This window comes from Rutidosis leptorrhynchoides, chromosome 1 (genome assembly GCF_046630445.1).
Source record: "Rutidosis leptorrhynchoides isolate AG116_Rl617_1_P2 chromosome 1, CSIRO_AGI_Rlap_v1, whole genome shotgun sequence".
Classification (NCBI taxonomy): domain Eukaryota; kingdom Viridiplantae; phylum Streptophyta; class Magnoliopsida; order Asterales; family Asteraceae; genus Rutidosis; species Rutidosis leptorrhynchoides.
Window position 1 is genome coordinate 414162323 of NC_092333.1, and position 26858 is coordinate 414189180.

The following is a 26858-nucleotide window of genomic DNA, read 5'->3' on the forward strand; positions in this document are numbered from 1 at the left end:
TAGGGACTCGGTTCCCTAATTCTTAGATTACTTGGCTAAAAGGGGCATATTCGGCTTCGATCCATTCAACCATATAATTTAGTTTCGATTACTTGTGTCTATTTCATAAAACAGTTATAAAAACAGCGCATGTATTCTCAGTCCCAAAAATATATATTGCAAAAGCATTTAAAAAGGGAGCAAATGAAACTCACAATACTGTATTTTGTAGTAAAAATACATATGACGACATTGAACAATGCAGGGTTGGCCTCGGATTCACGAACCTATATCATTTATATATATATATATATATTAATACCTATAATCGTAATTGAACAAATTCATATATTATAAGTAATATTATATATATTTAATTTGTGTATATACATTTATAATGACTAATATTATATTTATATAGTTATATTAACATATATTTGGTTAATATTATATTAAAAATACTTAATTTGTTATATATGAATATCTATATAAAATGTTAATGTGATTAATACTTACTTATATGTAATGTTACTAATGTATATTTTTTATATACGAAATGTTTATTTGGTAACATAATATCAATAATAGTAATAAAAGTTGTTTTTGATTATAATGATAATACTACTAATAATAATAACTATAAAAATAATGATTCTATAAATAATAATAATAATAATACTAATATTTATTTTAATATCTATAATGATAATAATACTACTAATAATAAAACTAGTACTTATGATATTAAAAAAATAATAATGATAGTAATAATAATAATAATAATAATAATAATAATAATATATATTAATAATAACAACAATAATAATAATGGTAATAGTAATACTACCTCAAAGGAGTAGTCCTAAAAAAATACCCAAGTCCGGGTTTGAACCCGCGACATCCAGCTAACCCGAAAACTCCCCTAACCACTACTCCATTTACCATTTTCTATTTTAATCACCTCCCTAAATTCTTTTAACCCTGATATGTTTCCATTTTCATAACCCAAACATTATCATCTCATTAATTTCATCATTCTTTTAAATCATGTATCATCTATGATCACCATCTTTTATTAATCACGCATCATCATCATAACATATCCTTATCATCATCATACCAATATCATAATCTTAATCTAATTATAATCACAATCACTCTCGTTCATCACAACATATATCATGCTTTTGGCCCAAATAATCCATTTTAACAGGAGTCCAATGGAAGAAAGGTACACGGCCCAACTTGACAATAAAATTATCGGCCCAACTAAGTATGATCATGGCAGTCCATTAGTAACCCAATTCATTTGCACAGATAGTTTTAGGATTAGTAACTAGTGCGTGGAATTCGTAATCCAATAATACCCGTCCCCATCTTGACCCCATTAACGACATTATTAAATTCTAACTTGTTCATCATCATTATCTTTAAGTTCTATCCACATGTAACATAAATACTACGAGTATAATGATAGTGCTCGATTAAACCAGGAAACATTTACAGCAATAATCGAGGGTCGTTGGCATTGATGGTGTTCGAGGGTGAGGTTGATGATGGTCTGAAACAGTAAGCGAGCAGGTGGTTTAATTTAGTACACGATCAAAGCATAAGAACAATAAATAATTTGGTGTTGGATGTTTGTTTCGAAGTATAAATATGGTGTGTGTGTGTGTGTGGCTTTGGTCTGATACAGAATTAGTGATGAGGTTGTTGATCGAGGTAAAAACATAAGACGGGCACGAGTAGTAAATTGAAGAATAAAGAAGCAAACTCTTTTATGAAAAGGTGACGTTGGTTATTGTTGAAGAAGTCAGTCATATGCGTTTTCGTAGCAAAATGATGGAACCTTTTATAGCTACTGTAACATTGACGTGTATAACATGATGGTTGTTCAATGATCCACAAGCAAGAAAAGGAATTCGTGAATTTAACATATTATCTAGACGATCAAGTCTAGGAAGCATGGGTTCTTCAATTGTTGTTGTCGCCATTATTGATTTATTGTACTAAAAATTTTTCTTCTAAAAGTTGTGGTCCTAACTTTTGTTTAAAGTAGTGGGTGTGGGTGAAGTGGGGTTAATTACTTTAGTATATGTCGACCAAAAAGGAAATAAAAAAAAAGGCTGGTAGTTCAATTCATCCTCTTTAATATCTATCAAATGGGTTTTAGTTTATTAAAATAAACTAACAGAAGTTTCGGGTGACTCACGATAATGGTATTGGTGTTTTCAATTCAATGCAGGAACATAAACATAACAGCGACAGCTTGTTCGTTTGGAAGGGCAGCAGCTTTAAAACAGTTTATGGATGGCATTTTTCAAATAAAAGTAATAACAAGTAAGTGTAACAATAGCATGACAAAGTTGATGATGGGTTTAAGGTGGTGGTTGTTGATTCACGAAGAGGAAATCAAAAACAGTAAATGGTGCTCGAATAATGTCGTGAATGTTGGTGGTTGATGGTTGAAGAGGGTGGTGAATGGTTGATGGTGGTGATTTTCAAACGAAAACATATAACAGGTGTACTCGGCTTGGGTAGAAATAGAATACACACTAGCATAGTAAGCACGATGGTTGTGGGTTCAATATAGTAGTATGCAGGTGATCATCATGGTAGTTTGTGTTTGTTTTCAAAATGGAAATGAGATGGAAAGGAAAACAAATGAAGGGAGATTAAAAGTGTTCATGGTGGTTATGGGTTTTAAACAGAAATGAAGATACCTAGCGAGTGGTTGTGGTTTACACTATGGTGATGGTGTGGTCGAATCCAGGAGCAAGAAATTTGGGTTTGTGGTTGTCCATGGTGGAAGTATATTGATGTTGGTAATCGAAACCAAAAGTCGAGATGGACAGATGGTTGCTCTTAGAATGACAGCAGCAAACTAGTGATCATGACTATTCGATGTTTGGTTAAGATGGGTTGTTCAATGATTGAAGAAAATGAAAGAGGTTGTGAATGACTTAGTGTGTATGTATATCTATATGTACCACATTCGTTCATATGCACTATATGTTGCAGATATTTTCTTCAATCAACAATAGTGATTGAGTAGTAATATAATACTAATACTAATTTACTCAGTTGAATGAAATGGAGCGAAGAAACAGTAATCAAAATAATAGAGATCAACTTTACAGCTCAAATTCAATTTTTGTTGGTATAATATCACGAATGGAAATTGAAGACATGAACCAAACTGAAAGTGATATATAACAACTTATATTCGCTTAATTAGTTATTTATATAATATATTAAATATTAATATTTATTAAATATATTAATAATAATAATAATAATATTGTTAATATTAATAGTAATAATTATCATGATAGTAATAATTATTAATAACAATGTTAATAATAATAATCATTAATATTAGTGTTAAAAATGATATAATAATTATATTATTATGACAAATTAATATTAATACATAATTATTTACATAAAATGAAATATTATAAATCTTTACATATAATAATTACAATGTAAATGATTTTGTATAGAATATATATATATATATATATATATATATATATATATATATATATATATATATATACACACACACATACACACACACATACACATATATTTATACATATCTAATTAGGTCATTCGTGAATCGTCGGGAAATAGTTGAAGGGTAAATGAATACATGAACACAGTTCAAAGTTTTTGAGATTTCATCATTACAGACTTTGCTTATCGTGTCGGAAACATATAAAGATTAAGTTTAAATTTGATCGGAAATTTCTGGGTCGTCACAAAATTGATTAAGAGACATATCATTGCAAGAGACATATTCAACGTGCATTAAATACAAAATGGCTAGGTGAATGGTGCATTTACCTATGCCGACATCACCCATACAGTTGTACCCACTGTTGTAAAAAACCCGATTACTCTCCGATTAATCTTCGTGTACTCATTTTTTAGAGAAATTCATTCCGATTTTCTAAAATCCATTTGATTAATCGATCAATATCGATTGATAGGTTAAAATCAAATTTGGTAATCAAAGTCGGTCAAAGTCAAAATTGGTCAAAATTTTAACATTAATTTAAACTAGAACTTTAGAGTTTTGGAACAAAATGAAAAATTTTAAACAATTATATTAAAATTTATGTTATACTTTATGGTTTTTTCTATATACACATATAATTCATGAAATTTAATATTTATATGTATAAAGTACAATCCGATTAATCTACAATCAATCCTGAATTGACGATTGCTCCTTCCAAATTCCTGACTGATTAATCTCCGCATATGTATCCATCCAATCCTTGCACCAATTAACAGATCCAACGGTTCAGATATCCCCAATTTCAAATAATGGACACATGTAAGGCCATGATAGTTTCAACCCATGGCCCAAGCCCACAAGTGCCTACTATATAACTCATGTATTTACCCTCATCGTTATTTTACCAACTCCTCCGCCCTTATTACTGAGCATTTTTAATCTTCAAGGTCTTCATCTTCTTCATTCATCTTCGATCAGATTCTTCATATCCACCATGGTCAATTTTTACCCTTCACTCCATCGCGTATAAATATCTCAAAAGCAAATGTAGAGGATGAAGTGTATACGGTAAACAATGAGTTGCATGCACAATGTACATAACAAAATTCATTACTTATTAAATGGAAACCAATTGCGCTCACCAATGAGCAAAGATCAAACAAACCCACAGATGATAAAATTACCCTCTACTTGAAAGCTATCTCGGTTGGAAATTGACGGTCACCCTCAATTGATTTTTTGTTACAAGTATTATCATTTTACCAAATTAAATACAAAACTAAGTGATTCAATTTTTGTGTTTTACATGACATATTTACCTTTTTCATCTTGAATATTATCAGAATTATACATAGAAGACTACATATGTTTATATTTGCCTCCAACACGGTTGTATCTCAGACAAATTTGATTATGCTACAACTAGGGATAGCAACGGGCGAGAAAAAACCCGTGACCCACGGGTATCCGATCCGCGACGGGCGGGTAACATCATAAATTCTTACCCGCGGGAACGGGTACGGGTAAAAAATTATACCCACAGCCTCCTCTATAGTTTGCTCAATCCGTTTTCCAATTCCAAACCTTCTTTTTTTCTGAGCTTTACTATCACATTATTCTTTATCATCAAACTTTTGACTGTTAAGGTCGTTTACAGTTTTTGCTGCTTCATTCAACTTTTTCAACATTTAGAGTATTGGTTCATAGACAAGGTGCTTTTCAGAATTTCAGAATGAAAGATCATAATTGTAAGAGATAAATGTTATATGTATACATATAACTATTGAAGTAGAAACGTTGCAAGATTTAAAATACTGATTGCTGATTTCTAGTAATTGGTATGGTAATTCTCGTTATAAGATGTGGATGAGTATATGAATAAGTTTTAACGAACAAATATAATGGTTCTTCGGAGAGACTTGAGCCAATGAGTAATGAAGTTGCTGGTAAGTTTACTGCTAATGTGGTGGAATATAAACGGTTCTCCGGTAACGATGATGAAAGGCAACTTATATATCGAGGTTATAATAGAGTTTATTCAAATGAAAAGTCAAAATTGATTTGTTGAAGCTGTGACAAAATTGACTACTTTGGAAAGGGATTGCAAAATTATTTTCGGTGATAACAACGCCAAAGGAGCTAGCACAGATACGTGTTAAACGTTTATTCATCCTCCATTTTCTAAGCCAAACTCCATGTTGTATTTTATCTTCAATCTTCATATTGTTACATTTATTTAAAATTAAAAAATACAACTAATCTAGCACTTTTACAAATTTAAATAAATCTAAATACAATACTATGAAATTGAAAAATAAATATATACAACTTTGGCTTCAAAATCGCCTTTCTAATAGAATAAATAACCAACATGACATAATATTATCATAATCAACAATCATGACAATCTCACATAGGTCGGGGCATTATGGGCTATGTGTGCAATCACAATTTTAATAACTACATTATTAAAACCTAAGTATGGCTTGTCCATGGTTACAATGCGTGTGTATAACCATGGAATAAAATAAACAACAATTATTCAAGCTATAGTAAATAAATTCAAAATTTATAACGGTGATTCTTTTCAGATCTTATTCGTGCGTCATGAGGTAATCAACAAAGTTGACTTTCAAAACCATAAAGGTTTTGACTTTTACCAATTCACCACAAAGCTAAATCCAAAGAAAATCACGTGACAATTAAGATGGTGTAAAAGAGGCTCGGATACCATTGTTGGAAAACCGTGTGTACTTTTAAATCAGATTAACGCAGCGGATAGTTAAAATAATAATCAATTATTATTTTATAAACCATTTACAAAATTAAATATTCATATATTTAAATTTATTAAAACATGCACATGATTAACGATCCCAAAGATCCAGTTACAAACACTAATAATTGTCAAAATATGTAATTCACAAAGTGAGTAAACGATACGATATACCTTTCTTGAAGAAATTGATTGAAGGAGAGAAACCTATGATCAAAAATATGACAGTCTCTTAGGATAGTCCACACTACACTTCAAACGACCGTAAATGGATGCTAGTCCAAACCCAAGTAACGTAATTAATATAATCGAATTATATTAATATATCAAATAATAGATATACTCCGTATATAGTTTTAACTAATGTTGGCTTCGGTTTCATGCGGCTCAATAGCAAAATTTTGTTTTTTAACCAATGCATAAAATCAGAGAGTTTTTTGAGTATTTTTTTTCTTCCTCTGTTATGCCAAGCGAAAAATCCCATATATATATTCTGTTTTTCAAACTAGTTTGCAAGTTGATTGAATAAAATACTTAAGATATGAAAAAGTATAAATGCTCCATCCAATCATATATATATATATATATATATATATATATATATATATATATATATATATATATATATATATATATATATATATATATATATATATATATATATATATATATATATATATATATATATATATATATATATTTTATTGTATTTTGTGTCTAAGTCCACCGATTCCAAACAAGTTGTTAGATGCCCTTTTCAAAACAAACAAGATTTTATGGATCTTGTATATCATTAAATATAAACCATCAATCAAATCAATTCACAAGTTCAATATGGTGATTTGAGTATATATTTTCTTAAAGTTGTTTGTTTTATTTCTTGTATCAAGACAAAAATAAACCAACAACCAAATCAAGGAAATCAATTAATATTAATCATTTAATTAATTAATTAATTATTTTAATTTGTTTCGCTACTTGAGTAATATATATACATCATATATATATTTCATTTGACATCTAAGTGTATATTTGTGTGACCCCGAAGGCTCAAATGAATTAGCCATATAGTTATACGTTGTACCTTGCACATTAATCCTACAGACTCCCACTTGTGCATTGTGCAACAGCAACTAACTATACAAACAATGGATACTGTCTAGCAACATGCCATTGTCCCTAAATTCATGTGAGGGTAGTTTCTCAGAACTGGTTGTAGTAAGTGTTAAATGTCATTCATCCCTTTGTTTCAGATACTTTAGTTAAACTTGAGATATGGATCATCGGTCATTCTCATTTGTTCAACAATTTTATTTCTCGATCTTAGAACTGAATTAGATCACCAAATTAATTAAGTATCATCTTAATTACATCTATTTGCGGCCACCCAAATATCTTATTCATTCATCGAGGAGCTCAAAAGTATCTAACTCCAAACATTTCAGAGGAACAAATCCTATATTGCATACACGTGTCTATCACGAGCTTTACATTATACCCAATAATGGCCTTTATAACAGCCTTATTCAGGACAACGTTTAACCATATCAAAGTACAATGCTACAATCATCAAGACGGGCGTGCATCTCAAGTCTAAGGACACAAAGAGATAATCACTAAAAGATTCACTACTGACTACGATCCATGTAGTGACATCTCATGGTTGGGTCATTCCAATATTCATCATCAATGAATACATATGAATTTTGGTCTCAACAAGTTAACTATTCATCATCAATGAATATAACCAAAATTTCACATTAATCTTAATTCATGTTATTCCCATAACATGACCGATTATGGAAATTTTGAATAATCAACAATTATTCATGGATTAAACATGCTAATATAGAACACAGTGATATAAATGAAAACGATCATACCAACTATATATCAATCCATTAATATAAAACTGCTTAATGTTCCAAAAATATCCAAATACTAAATTACAAATGAAAAAGATCAGCAGCATAACGAAGTCCAGTATTACTAGAATGATCATCATGCTTGTTGTGCATCATGGGCTTCATGAACGGGTCAGCCACTTTATCATTTGTATGAACCTTTAAGAATACTAATATCATTCCTCTTAATGAATTAATGAATGTAGTCAAACTTTTGAAGAATGTGCCTGATACTTTTATGTACATGTGATTCTTTCAAAAGTATATTAACACTCAAACTATCACAGTACATATTATAGAAGATTAAATGTTGTGTACTACTCTGAGTATAATAACAAACTTCCTTATCCAGACATCTTTCTGAGCAGCTTCTCAGTCAACAATGTATTCTGCTTTTGTTGTAGATTGTTCAATAGTTCTCTTCCTAGAGCTCTTCCAATCAACTATCTTTCCCATCATGACAAAGAAACAACGTGACTGGATCGAGAATCATCTTGATCAGTTTGGAAACTAGAATCAGTATAAAACTTAATACTTAACTCTTCTTCCAAACTACCGTAAACCAAGAACATATCATTAGTACTATGCAAATACTACAGAATATTCTTAACAACAATCCAATATACTTCACCAGGATTATGTTGACAATGACTCGTCAAACTCAAAACTAATTAAACATCGAGTATAGTACATATCATGGCATACATAATGGATCATATAGCCGAAGCATATGTGATACATTTCATTTTTCTCATCTCGTCTGCTGTGATAGGACTTTTGAGACTTTCTCACGGTTATGCCCTTTTGCATTGGCAAAGCTCCATGCTTGGAGTTTTGCATGCTAAATCTCTGCAAGATAATGTATGTACTTTGATTCAAATCAATAAGCCAATTGGATCTATTATATAGATTCTTATTCCAATAATATAAGTAGCTTCATCACAATCCTTTATGGAAATACATTTTCCAAGCCAAGACTTGACATCTTGCAAGTTGGAATGTTATTTCTAATAAGTAATATGTCATCAACATATAAGATCAAGAAGACTACTCTGCTCCCACTAGCTCTAATGTAAACTCAGGGCTTATCTTGGTTTTGAGAAAAATTAAACACTTTGATTTTCTCATTAAACTTAAGATTCTAGCTCCTGGATGCTTGATTTTATCCATAAATGGATTTTAGAAGCTTGCATACTTTATTAGGATGCTTAGGATTCATGAACCCTTCTGCCTGAACCATATATACGTCCTCGCTTAGGTCGTCATTTAGGAAAGCGGTTTTGACATCCATTAGCCATATTTTATTATCATGAAAAGTAACCATGGCAATAAGTATCCTAATTGTTTTAAGGCTCGCGACTGGTGAAAAACTTTCATCATAACCTTTTGTCACTAATCGATCTTTAAAAATGTTTACATTACCGTCCATATTAGTCTTCCTTTGAAGACCCATTTTTACCTCATTGTCTTACAATTGGGTAGAAGATCATTCAAGTCTCATACTTGATTATCCTTCATGGACTGCATATATGTATTCATAGAATCTAGTCATTTTCAGATTCAGGATCTGATATGGCCTCACGCAGCTAGAGGGTTCATTATAATCCCTTAGTTGAGGTTTATCTGAATTAATCAGATAATTAAACCTCATAAGCCGATGAGTTCTACTAGATCTATAAAGTGCAGGTGTAACACGTTCTGGCTCACCAATAGTGCACTCAGTTTCAACGTGTGGATTGCTAGTGCTTACTGAAGGTATGGTACTTTAAAGTACTTAAATTTCTTCGAGATCTACTTTACTCCCACTGACTTCTTGTAAGAGAAGATCTCTTTCCAGGAATTCAGCAGATCGAGCAGAAAACACGTTGTCTTCAGCTTGGTAGTAAAAGTAGTAACCCATTGTTTCCTTTATGTATCGTACAAAGTAACATTAGATAGTTCTGGGTTCTAATTTGTTTGAAGTGTCATGCTTCATGTACTCTTTACAACCCCGGACTTTCAGATAAAACAACTTGGGATTCTTCCCATGCCATAACTCATATGGTGTCTTTTCTACCTTCATAGTTGGAATCACATTGAGTATGCATGCAACAGACTCTCATGCATATCCCTAAAAGACGGTAGTAGAGAAATCAGACTCATCATAAATACAACTATATCAAGTAAAGTTCGATTCCTCTTACTCAGACACACCATTGTGTTGTGGTGTGTAAGGTAGAGTGAACTATGAGACAATCCCACAATTCTTTAGGTGGTCGAAAAAACTCTTAACTCATAAACTTACTTACTCCATCGGAGTGAAGTGCTTTAATGGTCTTTCCAAGCTGATTATCTACTTCATTTTGGAATAATTTTGAATGTTAAAATAGCTTTATGTTTATGTTTCAGCAAGTGAACATAATCATAGCTACTGTACTCATCAGTAAATGTAAAGAAGTAAAATTAACTAAATCTATACATTATGCTTAAAGGGCTACATACAACAGTATGTGTTAGTCCTAAAAGATCTTTAGCTCTTTTATCTAAATCGGAGAAAGAAACATTTGTCATCTTTTCACATAAACATGACTCACATACATCAAATGACTCAGAGTCAATTGATTCTAAAAGTCCATTAGATTGGAGTTTTGAAATGTATTGTTTGTTTATATGACCAATATGACAATGTCATAAATAGATCGTATTCAAGTCTTGCTTGAAGACTTTGACGATGTAGGTATACACAGAATTCTCATTTGAAATTACACTATGCATATCAATTTCAAAAATACCATCACGTGGATAGGTGTTAAGATAAATATATTATCCTTAGAAACTGAAATACCTAAGTGTGTAAATGCAAGTTCAAAACTAGCATCTTTCAAACTATGTCGCTCGCAGTATTGAGAGCATAATGTTATTATTCCAACAAAATAATAAGACCACTTAGAGAAAAAAGTTCAGAGGTACCAATAGCTTTAACAAAAGCTTGATCCCCATTGCCTACTTACAAATCTAGTATGTCTTCCTTCAGTCTATTACTTCTTCTCATTCCCTTCATATTGTTACAGGTGTGAATGCCACAATCAGTTAACAAAGATCTAGGAATCACTAGAAGAAGTTTATAACTATATATAGAATATACCTGATTTGCTAGTCTCACTAGCGTTGCTTTTTCTCAGCTCAGATTGGAAGATATGACAACTTCCTTCTTCAATTGCCAACCTTTCCACAATGGAAACATTCGGCATCTTTTGTTGGGCTTTCCTTCTTGGAAGGTGGAATATTTTTCCTAGCAAATGATTTGTCATTTTCCTTCCACAAAGTATTCACCTTATTCTTTTTCACCCTTCAATCCTATTTCTTCCTGATCATCGAACAACATTCGATAATCATTTTGCTGAGCAGCAGCAACTGCCATAACAGAAAGAAAGGATATGGGTTCTAAACTTTATTCAACTTCCAATTATACTTGAGAACAATTCTCAGGTTATAGTGCCAGTCTAGGAAGTTTGAACATTGAGTTTATCCTTCTCAAACAAAGAAGGAAGTGTGTTTTGGTTTACATTTTGATTATTTGACATCTACATCAGATATAAGATTCAATTTAGTATTTTTGATATTGAGCTTTAATAAATTAACTACCCAAGTTTTTATAATATTTTTAAAAAACAATTAATTTACGAAATCCTAAGATCCACATAGAGGTTCCATAGCCACATCTGTTGATCAGCTAGCAGTTATGGAGTCTATTGGTAGGTAGCGGGTACCAATTGCATTACAAGTACAACTCTTAGATCTTTATGGGACCTAGAGATATATGTAGTCCAACAAACCACTATTATCTAATGTCGTGTTTGTCCAATCATTGCCTCGAACTCAGGTCTCACCGTGAATACGGTTAAGTCGTCCAATTTGGAAACAGTGGAATTCACGCTTGTCTCACTAGATCGAAAAATCCACCTCGTGGCTATAATTTAGCCTATCTCACTAGATCAGAAAAATAACGTGGAGTGTTTGCAAGCTCATTGGATGGCATGACTTAAATTTAACGGGTATTTTGGAAAAAGTTTGTGTCAACGAATAATGCATGCACACAAGATTCGCTACACTATTAGTTAAAAAACTTTTTAACCAATTGTATATGTCGATTATGTTTGTGATCTAATTTGTTATTTAATTTATAGGATATAAAAATAACAAATACACAAACGTGTATCGTTTTAAAACAGTTTTAAAAGATGTCGTCCATATATATTATTTGACTTTCAAAATCATTTAACATTAAACTCGTTAGAGTTTAACTTATTTTAAAATCATCAATTTTAATCTTTGAAACTCGTTTAGAGTTTTAGTTAATGTTTCCATCAAAAACATATATATAATTTGAGTCTCAAAATTATTTAACGTTAAACTCGTTTAGAGTTTAACTTTTTAAAATCATCAATTTTAATCTTTGAAACTCGTTACCGGTTTTATTTGATGTTTTCGTCAAAAACATTATGCATATATATTAATCAACAATTATATATGAATACAAAAATAAAACACAACCATGCATCACACATACATAGCCTAGCCCAAAAATCCTATGCTTGATCCCATGAGCCGACATGAGATCAAGAGGTCAAACTAAAGGTAATATCGTAGCTCCCACTTAATTCAAGAATCAAGTGAAAACTTGACAAACACCATCGTTGTTAACTTGATCTATCCTCCATTTTCTAAGCCAAAGTCCATGTTGTATTTTATCTTCAATCTTCATCTTGTTTCATTTATTTAAAATTAAAAAATACAACTAATCTAGCACTTTTACAAATTTAAATAAATCTAAATACAATACTATGAAATTAAAAAATAAATATATACAACTTTGGCTTCAAAATCGTCTTTCTAATAGAATAAATAACCAACATGACATAATATTGTCATAATCAACAATCACGACAATCTCACATAGGTCGGGGCATTATGGGCTATGTGTGCAATCACAATTTTAATAACTACATTATTAAAACCTAAGTATGGCTTGTCCATGGTTACAATTGATGGAATTCAACATTTCAACAAGTTCTTAAATAAACAAATTCATGAAACCAATTCATTTAGAGTTAAGAAAGAGGAAGCATGTTATTAAGAAAACATGTTAATATGTTAAACCACTTAAATTGAATTCCATGAAGTTATCAAGTCTTGAACTATACTTACAAACCAAAGAGAAGGATAAGAGATAATACCTCCTCAATATAGATTGAGGGCTGTTTTGGACAGCAGGAATGTTGAAGAAGGTGATGCAAAATGAGCTTCTAACTTGAAGCCTCAAGTGTGAAATACCCCAAGCAATTAACCCCAACACTTATGCCTTTAGTTAGGAATTGATTTACACTTGATGTGAGCTTGTAAAAGCAAAGTTAGAACCTCTCTTGAGTCCTAAATAGCCCACGGATTTCAGACAGCAGCAGGAGCAATTTTATGCAGTTTTTACTTGTTGTTTTGTTGTGTATTGCATGTTCTCATTGAGTCAAGACCTTGGTAAACTTATTAAGCATGCACCTAGGAGTTAAGACCTCAAAAGTACCAAAAGGAATAAGCATGGGAGGACTTCTTGGGTCTACAAAATCTGCCCACATTTACCCATTATTTTATACAAGATGTTAATTTTATAAAACTTGTAAATAATTTTATAAAACTTGTATAAAATAAACATGTACTTGTTACTTGCAATAATTTTATAAACCATTTTATAAAATATAATACAACATAATTATTTAAACCTATAAATAATTAAATACAATTATCCAAATAATTTATTTCAAGTAATAACATTTCAGAAAACCGATTTTCTAAAGTTCAAGTGTCGCGTATTTATTTAACGATCCAGTCGTTAAGATTAAATACATATAAAGTGTTGGTAAGCTTGTCATTGGGTATGACCCGACTTGGATCAAAACATATTAGCCACATTAATTTAATATGTCTCTCGGGCATACGAAATACCTTCAATCTCCCACTTGCACGAGAAACATAAGAAATTAATGCAAGTGATGGATACCACCTAACGACCGTCCATCACCCCCAATATGTTATGACTTTGTGCCATTCAATAACATCATCCTTTTCGAGTTCCCATCTCGAATATGAATAGGTGAATCTTTTCATTTATCCTTTCATCCTAGATGTCATGTTAAATCCAAGAGATACAGAGTGATCACTCTCTTATAGATTTAACTTTATCAGGCCTTAGACATCTGACTCTCAACGAATAAGAGGGATAAATTCCATCTTGACTACATACGTCCTAAATAAATACCTTGCATTATTCCTGAGCTCTCCCTTATGAACTACCATATTTCAGAATAGTGAAGGAAAGAATCAAGGCACAATACTTGGTAAATATCCGAACCCAATATGTATCTCAGGTCAGAGGATACAATGATATTCGCCTTTACTCAAGATTACATGTGATCAACCACAAAGGCTCCATTTAGTGAATCTTGAGTGCGGGTCTTCCAATATTTGTATCCCACAAATATCTATGAACCTTGGTTGCAACCTTGCATTTCATTCAGCTCGTGAATGTATACCAATCCAAGTTCACAATAGTCTAAACCTCACACTTGTTCCCACGAATGTAATCGACTACGGAATTTAGAATAATTACTTATTCATGGATAAAATATGCAAAATAGGAACATGACTCAAAATAAATTAATACCATAATTATATTAATGAGTTTGAACAAATTTCGTTCCGTTACAATACTTAAAATAGATCATGACCAATCACTAGAATATCGAAGCCGTAATGCACAAACATGTCCTGTATGTTTTGATCCATGTAAGAGCTTCGTGAGAGGATCCGCTATATTAAGATCTGTGTGAACTTTGCGAATACATATCTTTCCCTTTTCAACTTCATCCCTTATGTAGTTGAATCTCCGCTCAATGTGACGGGTCTTTTGGTGAGCACGGGGTTCTTTGATTTGAGCAATCGCACCCTCGTTGTCACAAAAGATCTCAAGAGGGTCCTGAATGGAAGGGACTACTCCTAAGTCGTCGATGAATTTCTTCATCCATGCAGCTTCCTGAGCTGCCAATGATGCGGCGATGTACTCCGACTCTGTAGTGGATAATGCAACAACATCCTATTTTGAACTCTTCCAAGAGACCGCACCTCCATTTAACATGAAGACATAACCGGATTGTGATCGAGAATCATCTCGATCAGTTTGGAAACTCGAGTCCACGTAACCCTTTACAGAAAGTTCCTCCTCACCAGATCCATATATTAGAAACATATCCTTAGTCCTCCTAAGGTATTTCAATATACTTTTAACCGCAATTCAATGACTGTTTCCTAGGTTATTCTGGTATATTCTTGTCAAGCTTAGGGCGCATGACACATCCGGTCTAGTGCATATCATTGCATACATGATTGACCCAATAGCAGATGAATAAGGGACTCTCTTCATTCTCTATTGTTCATCTTTCGAGGTAGGGCACTGAGATGAACTGAGAGGCGTTCCTCTTTGAATAGGTACCAAACCACTCTTAGAGTTCTCCATCTTGAACCTTTTCAAGACCTTTTCAATGTATGCACTTTGATTCAAACCTATCAGTTTCTTGGATCTATTCCTGTAGATCCCAATCCCCAAAACGTATTGTGCTTCTCCAAGATCCTTAATGGAGAAGCATTTACTTAGCCAAGTTTTAACTCCTTGCATTTTCGGAATATCATTTCCAAATAACAATATATCATCCACATACAGTACAAGGAACATGATAGTGCTCCCACTAGCTTTCTTGTATACACAAGCTTCATCACCATTTTTGATGAAGCCAAATTTCTCGGCCTCCTCATTAAAACGATGATTCCACATTGTAGATGCTTGTTTCAATCCGTAGATTGACTTCTTTAACTTGCATACCTTTTTAGGATATTTCGGATCAACAAAACCTTCAGGCTGAACCATATAGACATCTTCCACAAGATATCCATTTAGGAAAGCGGTCTTGACATCCATTTGCCATATTTCATAATCATAATGAGCAGCAATGGCAAATAATATCCTAATAGACTTTAGCATTGCCACAGGCGAAAAAGTTTCATCATAGTCAACCCCTTAAGTTTGAGTGAAACGTTTTGCTACAAGTCTAGCTTTATATGTATCCAAGTTTCCATGTATGTCGGTTTTCATTTTGAAGAGCCATTTACAATCAACTAGCCTAGAGCCAGCAGGTTGTGCAACAAGTTCCCAAACTTGGTTGTCATACATGGATTGCATCTCAGCGTTCATGGCTTCCTGCCATTTATCCTTATCAATCCTTGATAAAGCATCTTGGTAGTTTGCTGGTTCATCCAAATCAACCACATAGCAACCATCCATGAGAAACCCATATCTCTCAGGAGGATTACTAATTCTACAAGATCTGCGAACGTCTTGTGTATTTTGATCATCCATTTGATCATTCTCAACATTTTCATGTTGAGTGCTAGTATCAACCAAATGTGTATCATCTACTTGATCTCGAACCTCCTCAAGATCTATCTTCCTTTCACTACCACCTTCCATCAGGAACTTAGTTTCAAGGAATTCAGCCTTCCGAGCAACAAATACATTTTGTTCGGAGGGATCATAGAAATAATATCCCATATTATCCTTGGGATATCCTATGAAGATACACTTTGTGGATCGAGCATCTAACTTATTAGGGACGTAACGCTTAGGGTAAGCTTCACATCCCCATACCTTTAAGTATGATAGAGATGGAGGTTTTCCAAACCACATCTCATGAGGTGTTCGTTCCACTTTCTTGGTTGGGGCCATATTTAAAATACGAGCCGCGGAGCATAGACAATAACCCCAAAATGATAGAGGTAACGAGCTTCTAGCCATCATAGATCGAACCATATCCATTAGGGTTCGGTTCCTCCTTTCGAAAACTCCATTCAGTTGGGGTGTTCCAGGAGGAGTGAGTTGCGAGATAATCCCACAACTTCTAAGATGATCTTGGAAAGCATCGCTTATGTACTCACCTCCTCTATCAGTACAAAGTACCTTGATTGTCTTATTGAGTTGATTTTGTACTTCGTTTTGATACTCTTTGAATGCTTCAAAAGTTTCGTCCTTATGTCTTAACAAGTAGACGTATCCGAAACGACTAAAGTCATCAATGAAAGTAACGAAGTATCTTTCACCATTCCTAGTTGTGGGCTTAAAGGGTCCACATACATCCAAATGTATTAATCCCAATAAGTCCTTAGCCCTTTCGTAGGTCCCTTTGAAAGGTGCTTTAGTCATTTTGCCTTGCAAACAAGATTCACATACATCAAACGAGTCTAGTTCATTTGATTTCAAAAGGCCATTCTTTTGAAGTGTATGCATTCGATTCTTGTTTATGTGACCAAGGCAACAATGCCATAAGTAGGAATCACTCAAATCCCTTTTGAGTTTCTTGGTGCTAGTATGGTATATTGAGCTACTAGATGATGTGTCATCATGAACCAATTCATAAATTCCATTTGAAGGCGAAGCCTTAAAATAGAATACATTATCTAAATAAATGTGGATATCATCATTAACAAAATTAAGATAAAAACCACATTGTTTTAAACGAGAAACTGAAATAATGTTTCGACATAAATCCGGTGCATACAAAACATTGTTCAAAATAAGTTCCAAACCACTCGGAAGCTTTAATAGAAAGTCTCCTTGAGCCTTCACTTGCACTTTTGCTCCATTACCCATAAAGAGACTTGATGTTCCCGTTTGCTTGCTACTTCTTTTGAACCCCTGCAAAGAATTGCAAATGTGAGTTCCACATCCAGTGTCTAATACCCATGTATTAGAAGAAGTAATACTAAGCTCTATATATACCATATATATATTACCTGAGGTTTGCCCCGCTTCCCTCTTTTCCTTTAACTCCTTAAGGTAGACCGGGCATTTGCGTTTCCAGTGACCCATTTCACCGCAACCGAAGCACGGGTCTTCCTTGGGGTTTGCTTGTCCGGCAACCTTTTGCTTCTTGTTCTTATTTTTGGTTGGGGTAACCATCCTCCCCTTTCCCTTGCCTTGATGGGCGGGTCCTTTCCTCTTAGCCGCCTTTGGCTTAGAGGTGTTGTTACATTTGGACCCACCATCATTGATCATTAGCACGGGTGAAGCCCTCTTACCCATGCTAGTTTCCGCCGTCCTAAGCATGCCATGAAGTTCGCCAATGGTCTTATCCATCCCATTCATATTGTAATTAATTACAAATTAGTCAAACCTCTTTGACAAGGAGTTTAGGATAAGATTCGTGGCTAGCTCATTAGATATGTTGAGATTAAGATGGTTTGCGCGATCAATGAGGCTTTTCATCTTAAGGACATAAGATGAAACGGATTGGGAGTCGTCCATACGACATGCATGAAGCGCTCGAACGGTCTCGAAGCGCTCGACACGTGCTTGTTGAAGGAACATCTCCTTCAATTGCGTGATCATGTCATATGCAGTATGATGCTTGAAATCCTTTTGGAGTTCGGGTATCATAGTCCCAAGCATTAGGCAAGCGACTTGCACCGAATCGGCGCAATACTTATCCTAATAAGCCATGCCTTCCGCATCATCCTCGTCGGGTTGATCGGGAATGGGGTCTTCTAACACATACGCCTTATCCTCAAGTTTGAGGACAATCCTAAGATTGCGGAACCAATCCATAAAGTTCGTATGGTTGAGTTTGTCTTTCTCGAGGAGAGACCTTAACGATAGGTTGTTCAAGTTAATAGGTGCGTTTTGCATGTTGTTGTTATTGGCGGCCATCTACAAAATTTAACAAAGTTCATTTGAGTATCGATTTTAAATTTAATAAACAATACCCTTTTAAATTTTAATTGACTTATTAAATATTAGAATCCAACGGTAAATCAAATTTCGGTTAGGTGACCTTTATCCCGTTATTTGATTTAGCTAGGTAGTCATTTATATGACAATTGCAATCCTTTTGCAACTTCTAAATTATAGGATCATGCAATCCTTTTGCATGGCATATTCATCCCATCAACGCCTATTTGTTTCTCATGCTTCGGTGACCCTAAGTTCACGATTCCCAAATCAAGTCGTCCTACTTGTGTAAACGTGTAAATTTAACATCCAAGTGGTTAGGTGACCTTTATCCCACAAGTGTGCGAAATTTACCTCAATCATATTAGTTTGCTCACAACGGTTAGGTGACCTTTATCCCATTATGAGTTCCCTAATATTTTCAAGTGTCACACAAAAGGATGGCGTTTAACTTGTTTGCCTTGTCGATTAAGGGATTTTAAGTTTTCGTTAATTCTAGTTTAAGAAAACATTTATGCCACACACCAACATGCATTTAGTGTATGGTACTTGTGAAAAACCATTTTCATGCCTTGTAATTAAGCTAATTACTTGATATAAATCATTTTATATATGATCCTAATCATAACCGTTTATTAATGTCCTTTTAGCCATTTCAATTTAACCATTTAAATTGTCGTATTGCATGTCGTTAATAACGTCTAATTTAACCAATTAAATTGTAGTTATGCTTGTTGTTAACTTGAGTGATAACTTGTTGTAGTAACATACACAATCCACAATCATACAAGAAATATAACAACCACGCATGCAAACAAATGTGTTCACAATCAAGCCAATTTGGTAGACATTTGTTTAGCCGAAAACAAATGTCACCGGTTAAGGGTTATAACACTAAGTAGGAGATTTCAAAATCTCCCACTTAATCTTGCATCCAAATGCATCTTCCAAGTCTTCATCTTGTATCTTCATTTTTACAAAAAACATATCCTAATACATTTTTCTAGAAAATGAAAATACAACCTAATCTATTTTACATACCAAATATAAAATAAATTACATAACCAAAATAACAATATTACAAACCAACTTGAATGAATATTACAACCACATGAATGAATTAATATTACATACCAAATGAATTATTAATAATCATCCAAACATGAAACCATTCAAACAAAAGGCCAAGGCTTGATTGTGAACTTCAACATACAACAAAATGACCAAAATGGAAGAACCAAACCCATTTTTGGAGCTTCCAAATTCGGCCAAAAATACCAACCCTCCCAAACCCGAAAGTTTTTGCATTCCGTATTCATGCATGTACTTAGAATGCAAATATAGCGGGTTTAAAGGCCATATAAGAAGCATAATCCATAGACTTCCGCTCTAGATACCATTGATGAAATTCAACATTTCAACAAGTTCTTAAATAAACAAATTCATGAAACCAATTCATTTAGAGTTAAGAAAGCGGAAGCATGTTATTAAGAAAGCATGTTAATATGTTAAACCACTTAAATTGAATTCCATGAAGTTATCAAGTCTTGAACTATACTTACAAACCAAAGAGAAGGATAAGAGATAATACCTCCTCAATATAGATTGAGGGCTATTTTGGACAGCAGGAATGTTGAAGAAGGTGATGCAAAATGAGCTTCTAACTTGAAGCCTTAAGTGTGAAATACCCCAAGCAATTAACCCCAACACTTATGCCTTTAGTTAGGAATTGATTTACACTTGATGTGAGCTTGTAAAAGCAAAGTTAGAACCTCTCTTGAGTCCTAAATAGCCCACGGCTTTCAGACAGCAGCAGGAGCAATTTTATGCAGTTTTTACTTGTTGTTTTGTTGTGTATTGCATGTTCTCATTGAGTCAAGACCTTGGTAAACTTATTAAGCATGCACCTAGGAGTTAAGACCTCAAAAGTACCAAAAGGAATAAGCATGGGAGGACTTCTTGGGTCTACAAAATCTGCCCACATTTACCCATTATTTTATACAAGATGTTAATTTTATAAAACTTGTAAATAATTTTATAAAACTTGTATAAAATAAACATGTACTTGTTACTTGCAATAATTTTATAAACCATTTTATAAAATATAATACAACATAATTATTTAAACCTATAAATAATTAAAAACAATTATCCAAATAATTTATTTCAAGTAATAACATTTCAGAAAACCGATTTTCTAAAGTTCAAGTGTCGCGTATTTATTTAACGATCCAGTCGTTAAGATTAAATACATATAAATTGTTGGTAAGCTTGTTATTGGGTATGACCCGACTTGGATCAAAACATATTAGCCACATTAATTTAATATGTCTCTCGGGCATACGAAATACCTTCAACAATGCATGTGTATAACCATGGAATAAAATAAACAACAATTATTCAAGCCATAGTAAATAAATTCAAAATTTATAACGGTGATTTTTCTCAAATCTTATTCGTGCGTCATGAGGAAATCAACAAAATTGACTTTCGAAACCATAAAGTTTTTGACTTTTACCAATTCACCACAAAGCTAAATCTAAAGAAAATCACGTGACAATTAAGATGGTATAAAAGCGGCTCGGATACCACTGTTGGAAAACCATGTGTACTTTTAAATTAGATTAACGCAGCGGATAGTTAAAATAATAATCAATTATTATTTTATAAACCATTTACAAAATTAAATATGCATATATTTAAATTTAATAAAACATGCACATGATTAACGATCCCAAAGTTCCAGTTACACCACTAATAATTGTCAAAATATGTAATTCACAAAGTGAGTAAACGATATACCTTTCTTGAAGAAACTGATTGAAGGAGAGAAACCTACGATCAAAAATATGACCGTCTCTTAGGATAGTCCACACTACACTTCAAATGACCGTCAATGGATGCTAGTCCAAACCCAAGTAACGTATTAATATAATCGAATTATATTAATATATCAAATAATAGATATACTCCGTATATAGTTTTAACTAAAGTTGGCTTTAGTTTCGTGCGGCAAAGAAATGAAATTCAATAGAAAAATTTTGTTTTTTAAACCAATGCACAAAATCAGAGAGTTTTTTTAGTATTGTTTTTCTTCGTCTGTTATGCCAAGCGAAAAATCCCATATATATATATTTTGATTTTCAAACTAGTTTGCAAGTTGATTGAATAAAATACTTAAGATATGAAAAAGTATACCTGCTCCATCCAATCATATATATATATATATATATATATATATATATATATATATATATATATATATATATATATATATATATATATAAATATATATTTGTATTTTGTGTCTAAGTCCACCGGTTCCAAACAAGTTGTTAGATGCCCTTTTCAAAACAAACAAGATTTTACGGATCTTGTATATCATTAAATATAAACCATCAATCAAATTAATTCACAAGTTCAATATGGTGAATTGAGTATATATTTTCTTAAAGTTGTTTGTTTTATTTCTTGTATCAAGACAAAAATAAACGAACAACCAAATCAAGGAAATTAATTAATATTAATCATTTAATTAATTAATTAATTATTTTAATTTGTTTTGCTACTTGAGTAATATATATACATCATATATATATATTTCATTTGACATCTAAGTGTATATGTGTGTGACCCCGAAGGCTCAAATGAACTTAGCCATATAGTTATACGTTGTACCTTGCACATTAATCCTACAGGTCATAGGCATAGACCTTGTTATTCGAGATGTGAGAAGTAGTGATCCTTATGTTATGCTCTCATTGGGAAATCAAGTAAGCCTAAAGCATACTTAATAATATCTGTTTCTGTTGCATAACTGTAATGTAGTTAGATAAATTTATACTGGTCTCATAATAAGAAGATCTTGTTTTTGGCTGCAGTCAGTGAGGACGCAATTTATAAAGAACAACCTCAATCCTGTTTGGAATGAAACGTTAATGTTATCGATTCCCGACAACGTTCCACCTTTGGTAGTGGTAAGCTAAATTTTGTTTAAGTTTTATTTTGATTGACTTAGTGTAAAATGTTATTATCCATGAAGGAAAAAGATACAAACATAGATGTCATATGTATAGATAGCAAACAGGGCGGTTTGTTAATTTATTTTTAGAAGGATAGGTTTTCCCTGTTCAGGCTAACGAGAAAGGGGAGTATTCTTACTTAGATTTACATGTTTGACATGTTAGCTTTAAAAGATGCCCTAAAATAGGCCAGTTCACATTAATTGTTTGATTATACTATTTCAAAATTAACCTGCTATACTAGTTTGTCACGTGTTCTAAAGTCGGTTATATACAGCAACTGTACCCTGTTGTAGGAGTGATTAACTAAAATGAATTGGCTAATCAGTTTAAGCTGTTATGCAGAGTGTTTTTGACAAGGATAAGTTTACAACCGATGACTTTATGGGTGAGGCTGAGATTGATATTGATTCGTTGGTCGCTGCTGCCAAAGCATTAGAAATATGTAATCCCACCGATCCCTCAACGCAAATCGAAAAAGTGACAGATGGAAAAGACAAAAATCCCGTTGTCAATAATGGGATGATCACTGTCGCAGACGGGAAGGCAAAGCAAGGAATTGTTCTTAAGCTGGAAAACGTTGAGAGTGGTGAGATAGAACTAGAAATTGAATGTGTGCCATTAACCCAATAAATGTGAGAAAACGCCCAATATTATTAACTAGTTTTTTTCTTCATGTAGGATTTTTGTGATATGCATATGTTATCATAGGGTGGATTTGGGTATGTTTGAGTGATTAGGATGATTAATGTTGTAGTGTATGTAATGTTCATTTGATGTAAGAAATCTCTGTTTATTTATTTTCAAGGCCCTCTTTTAGAACAAATATAACATTCTTAGTGTAAGATAAAATCATCGTATGGCTATCTCGAAATTATGTGCTTGTTAGGAACTCGACCACTATGGTTTCCTGCATCTTTCTAAGAAAAAAATAATTTTGTAGTAGCATATTTTGTTAATGTCGGTTACCAGGTGTTCACCATATGAATGATTTTTAATTCGCGGGTTACGCGTATTATTTTTGTACTCAGGTTACGTGTACAATTAAATATCTGAAATCTTGTGGTCTATTAAAATATTGAAATGATTGTTATGATAAACCTATGAACTCACCAACCTTTTGGTTGACACGTTAAAGCATGTTTATTCTCAGGTATTAAGGAAATCTTCCGCTGTGCATTTGCTCATATTAGAGATATTACTTGGAGTCATTCATGACATATTTTAAAAGACGTTGCATTCGAGTCGTCGAGTTCATCAAGATTATTATTAAGTCAATTATAGTTGGATATATTATGAAAAGGTATGCATGTCGTAAATTGTCGATGTAATGGAAGTTTGTCTTTTAAAAACGAATGCAATGTTTGTAAAATGTATCATATAGAGGTCAAGTACCTCGCGATGTAACCAAATGTAATGTATTCATCCAGATGGATTAGGACGGGTCACATCATGTGGTATCAGAGCGGTGGTCTTAGCGAACCAGGTCTTGCATTAGTGTGTCTAACTGATAGTTGATAAGATGCATTAGTAAATCTGGACTTCGACCATGTCTGCATGTCAAAATTTTTGCTTATCATTTTTAGTCGGCAACCATCTGCTTATCATTCTTAGGAAATTACCTACTTATCATTTTTAGTCTAGACACATCTTACTGCATTGATTGCATAAATAGTGTATAGACAAAATTCATATCTTAGCGTATCTGCTAATTCATATCTTAGCGTATCTGTTACTGATAATGCTAAAAATGAACATATAATTCATAGCATTATCCTTCAAGAAAGACAAACTTTTAGTTGCAATTGTTCTATTTACAAGTGATATTCGTTTAAATATTAAAAGGTGAAGACAAAAGACAGATTCGACGAATTGAAGACGCAAACGACCAAAAAGCTCAAAAGTACAAAATACAATCCAAGTGGTTCAATTTATTGATGAGAAACGTCTAAAAGTTACAAGAGTACAAGCCGCGAAATGCAAAGTATAAGATATTTAATAGTACGAAAGGACGTTCGAAAATCCGGAACCGGGACATGAACCAACTATCAACGCGTAACTCAACGGAGCTAAAATTACAAGTCAACAATGCACAAGAATATAATATAATATATAATTAATTATATAAAATTATATATATTATATTATATATATTAAATAATCGAGCAGCCCACGTTTTAAAAGTAATGTGAGCTGGTACAGCTGGCCATGCGATCGCATGGCTAGGAAGAAGGAAATTCATGCGATCGCATGAAGGCCTGTAGCTGGCCAAGTCCTATAAATTGCAACGATTTCGGACGAGTCTTAGACAATATAATTCAATCTCTCTCACTCTCTGATATATATTTATATTTATTTTATAATTTTAATTTTAATTTAAGATTAATAATAAATAATAATAAGGTTATAGTGGAGAATATTTTAAGTTTGTAAGTCAAAATTCTGTCCGTGTAACGCTATGCTATTAATATTCATTGAAAGTTATGTTCAACCTTTTTAAATTAATGTCTCGTAGCTAAGTTATTATTATGCTTATTTAAGCCGAAGTAATCGTGATGTTGGATTAAATATTAAGACGGGGTAATTGGGCTTTGTACCATAATTAGGGTTTGGACAAAAGGCCGACACTTGTGGAAATTGGACTATGGGCTATTAATGGGATTTATATTTGTTTAACTGAATGATAGTTCGTTAATTTAATATAGAGATTTACAATTTAACGTATCTATAAATAACCACATACACTCGATTGGACACGATGGACGGGATATTTATAAATACTAATAATCGTTCATTTAACCGGACACGAAAATGGATTACTAGTCAATGGACTCATTAAAACAGGGGTGGATTACATACAAGGACACTTGGTGTAATTGTTAATAAAGTATTAAAACCTTGGATTACACACAGTCGATAACCTGGTGTAATCATTAACAATGTATTAAACCTTATTACAGTTTAAGTCCCCAATTAGTTGGAATATTTGACTTCGAATATAAGGATAATTTGACGAGGACACTCGCACTTTATATTTATGACTGATGGACTGTTATGGACAAAAACCGTATGGACATATTGAATAATCCAGGACAAAGTACAATTAACCCATGGTAATAAATTAAAATCAACATGTCAAACATCATGATTACAGAAGTTTAAATAAGCATAATTCCTTTATTTTATATCTTATCGCACTTTTAATTATCGTACTTTTTAATTATCGCAATTTTATTTATCGTCATTTTATTTATTGCACTTTAAATTATCGCACTTTTATTATCGTCATTTACTTTACGCTTTAAATTAAGTTATATTTATTTTTAATATTTTACATTAGGTTTTAATTGTGACTTAAGACATAAAATTGACAAACCGGTCATTAAACGGTAAAAACCCCCTTTTTATAAAAATAATAATACTACTTATATATATATATATATATATATATATATATATATATATATATATATATATATATATATATATATATATATATATATATATATATATATATATATATATATATATTTATACAAATATAGTTTAAATATAGCGTTAAATTTAGTTGTATCCCTGTGGAATGAACCGGACTTACTAAAAACTACACCACTGTACGATTAGGTACACTGCCTATAGTGTTGTAGCAAGGTTTAGGTATATCCATTCTAATAATAAATAAATAACTTGTATAAAATTGTATCGTATTTAATAGTATTTCGCAATAAAAATATAACTATTTCGTATACACCTCGCATAACATCAAGTATTTTTGGCGCCGCTGCCGGGGAACAACTCTTAAACGCCGAAAGCGAAAAGCTATAAAAAAGATTTTTATTAAGTT

At 32.5% G+C, this 26858-nt stretch overlaps 1 protein-coding gene across 1 annotated transcript; it reads left to right on the forward strand.

Annotated features, from left to right (window-relative positions):
• The first annotated feature begins 1510 nt into the window (after window positions 1-1510).
• On the forward strand, window positions 1511-23647 carry LOC139901828 (probable ADP-ribosylation factor GTPase-activating protein AGD11). Its single transcript, XM_071884504.1, has 5 exons — window positions 1511-1548; window positions 2225-2309; window positions 22691-22765; window positions 22874-22969; window positions 23360-23647. The coding sequence occupies exons 1-5, from the start codon at window positions 1511-1513 to the stop codon at window positions 23645-23647; spliced, it is 582 nt and encodes a 193-aa protein (XP_071740605.1).
• Window positions 23648-26858: the final 3211 nt, after the last annotated feature.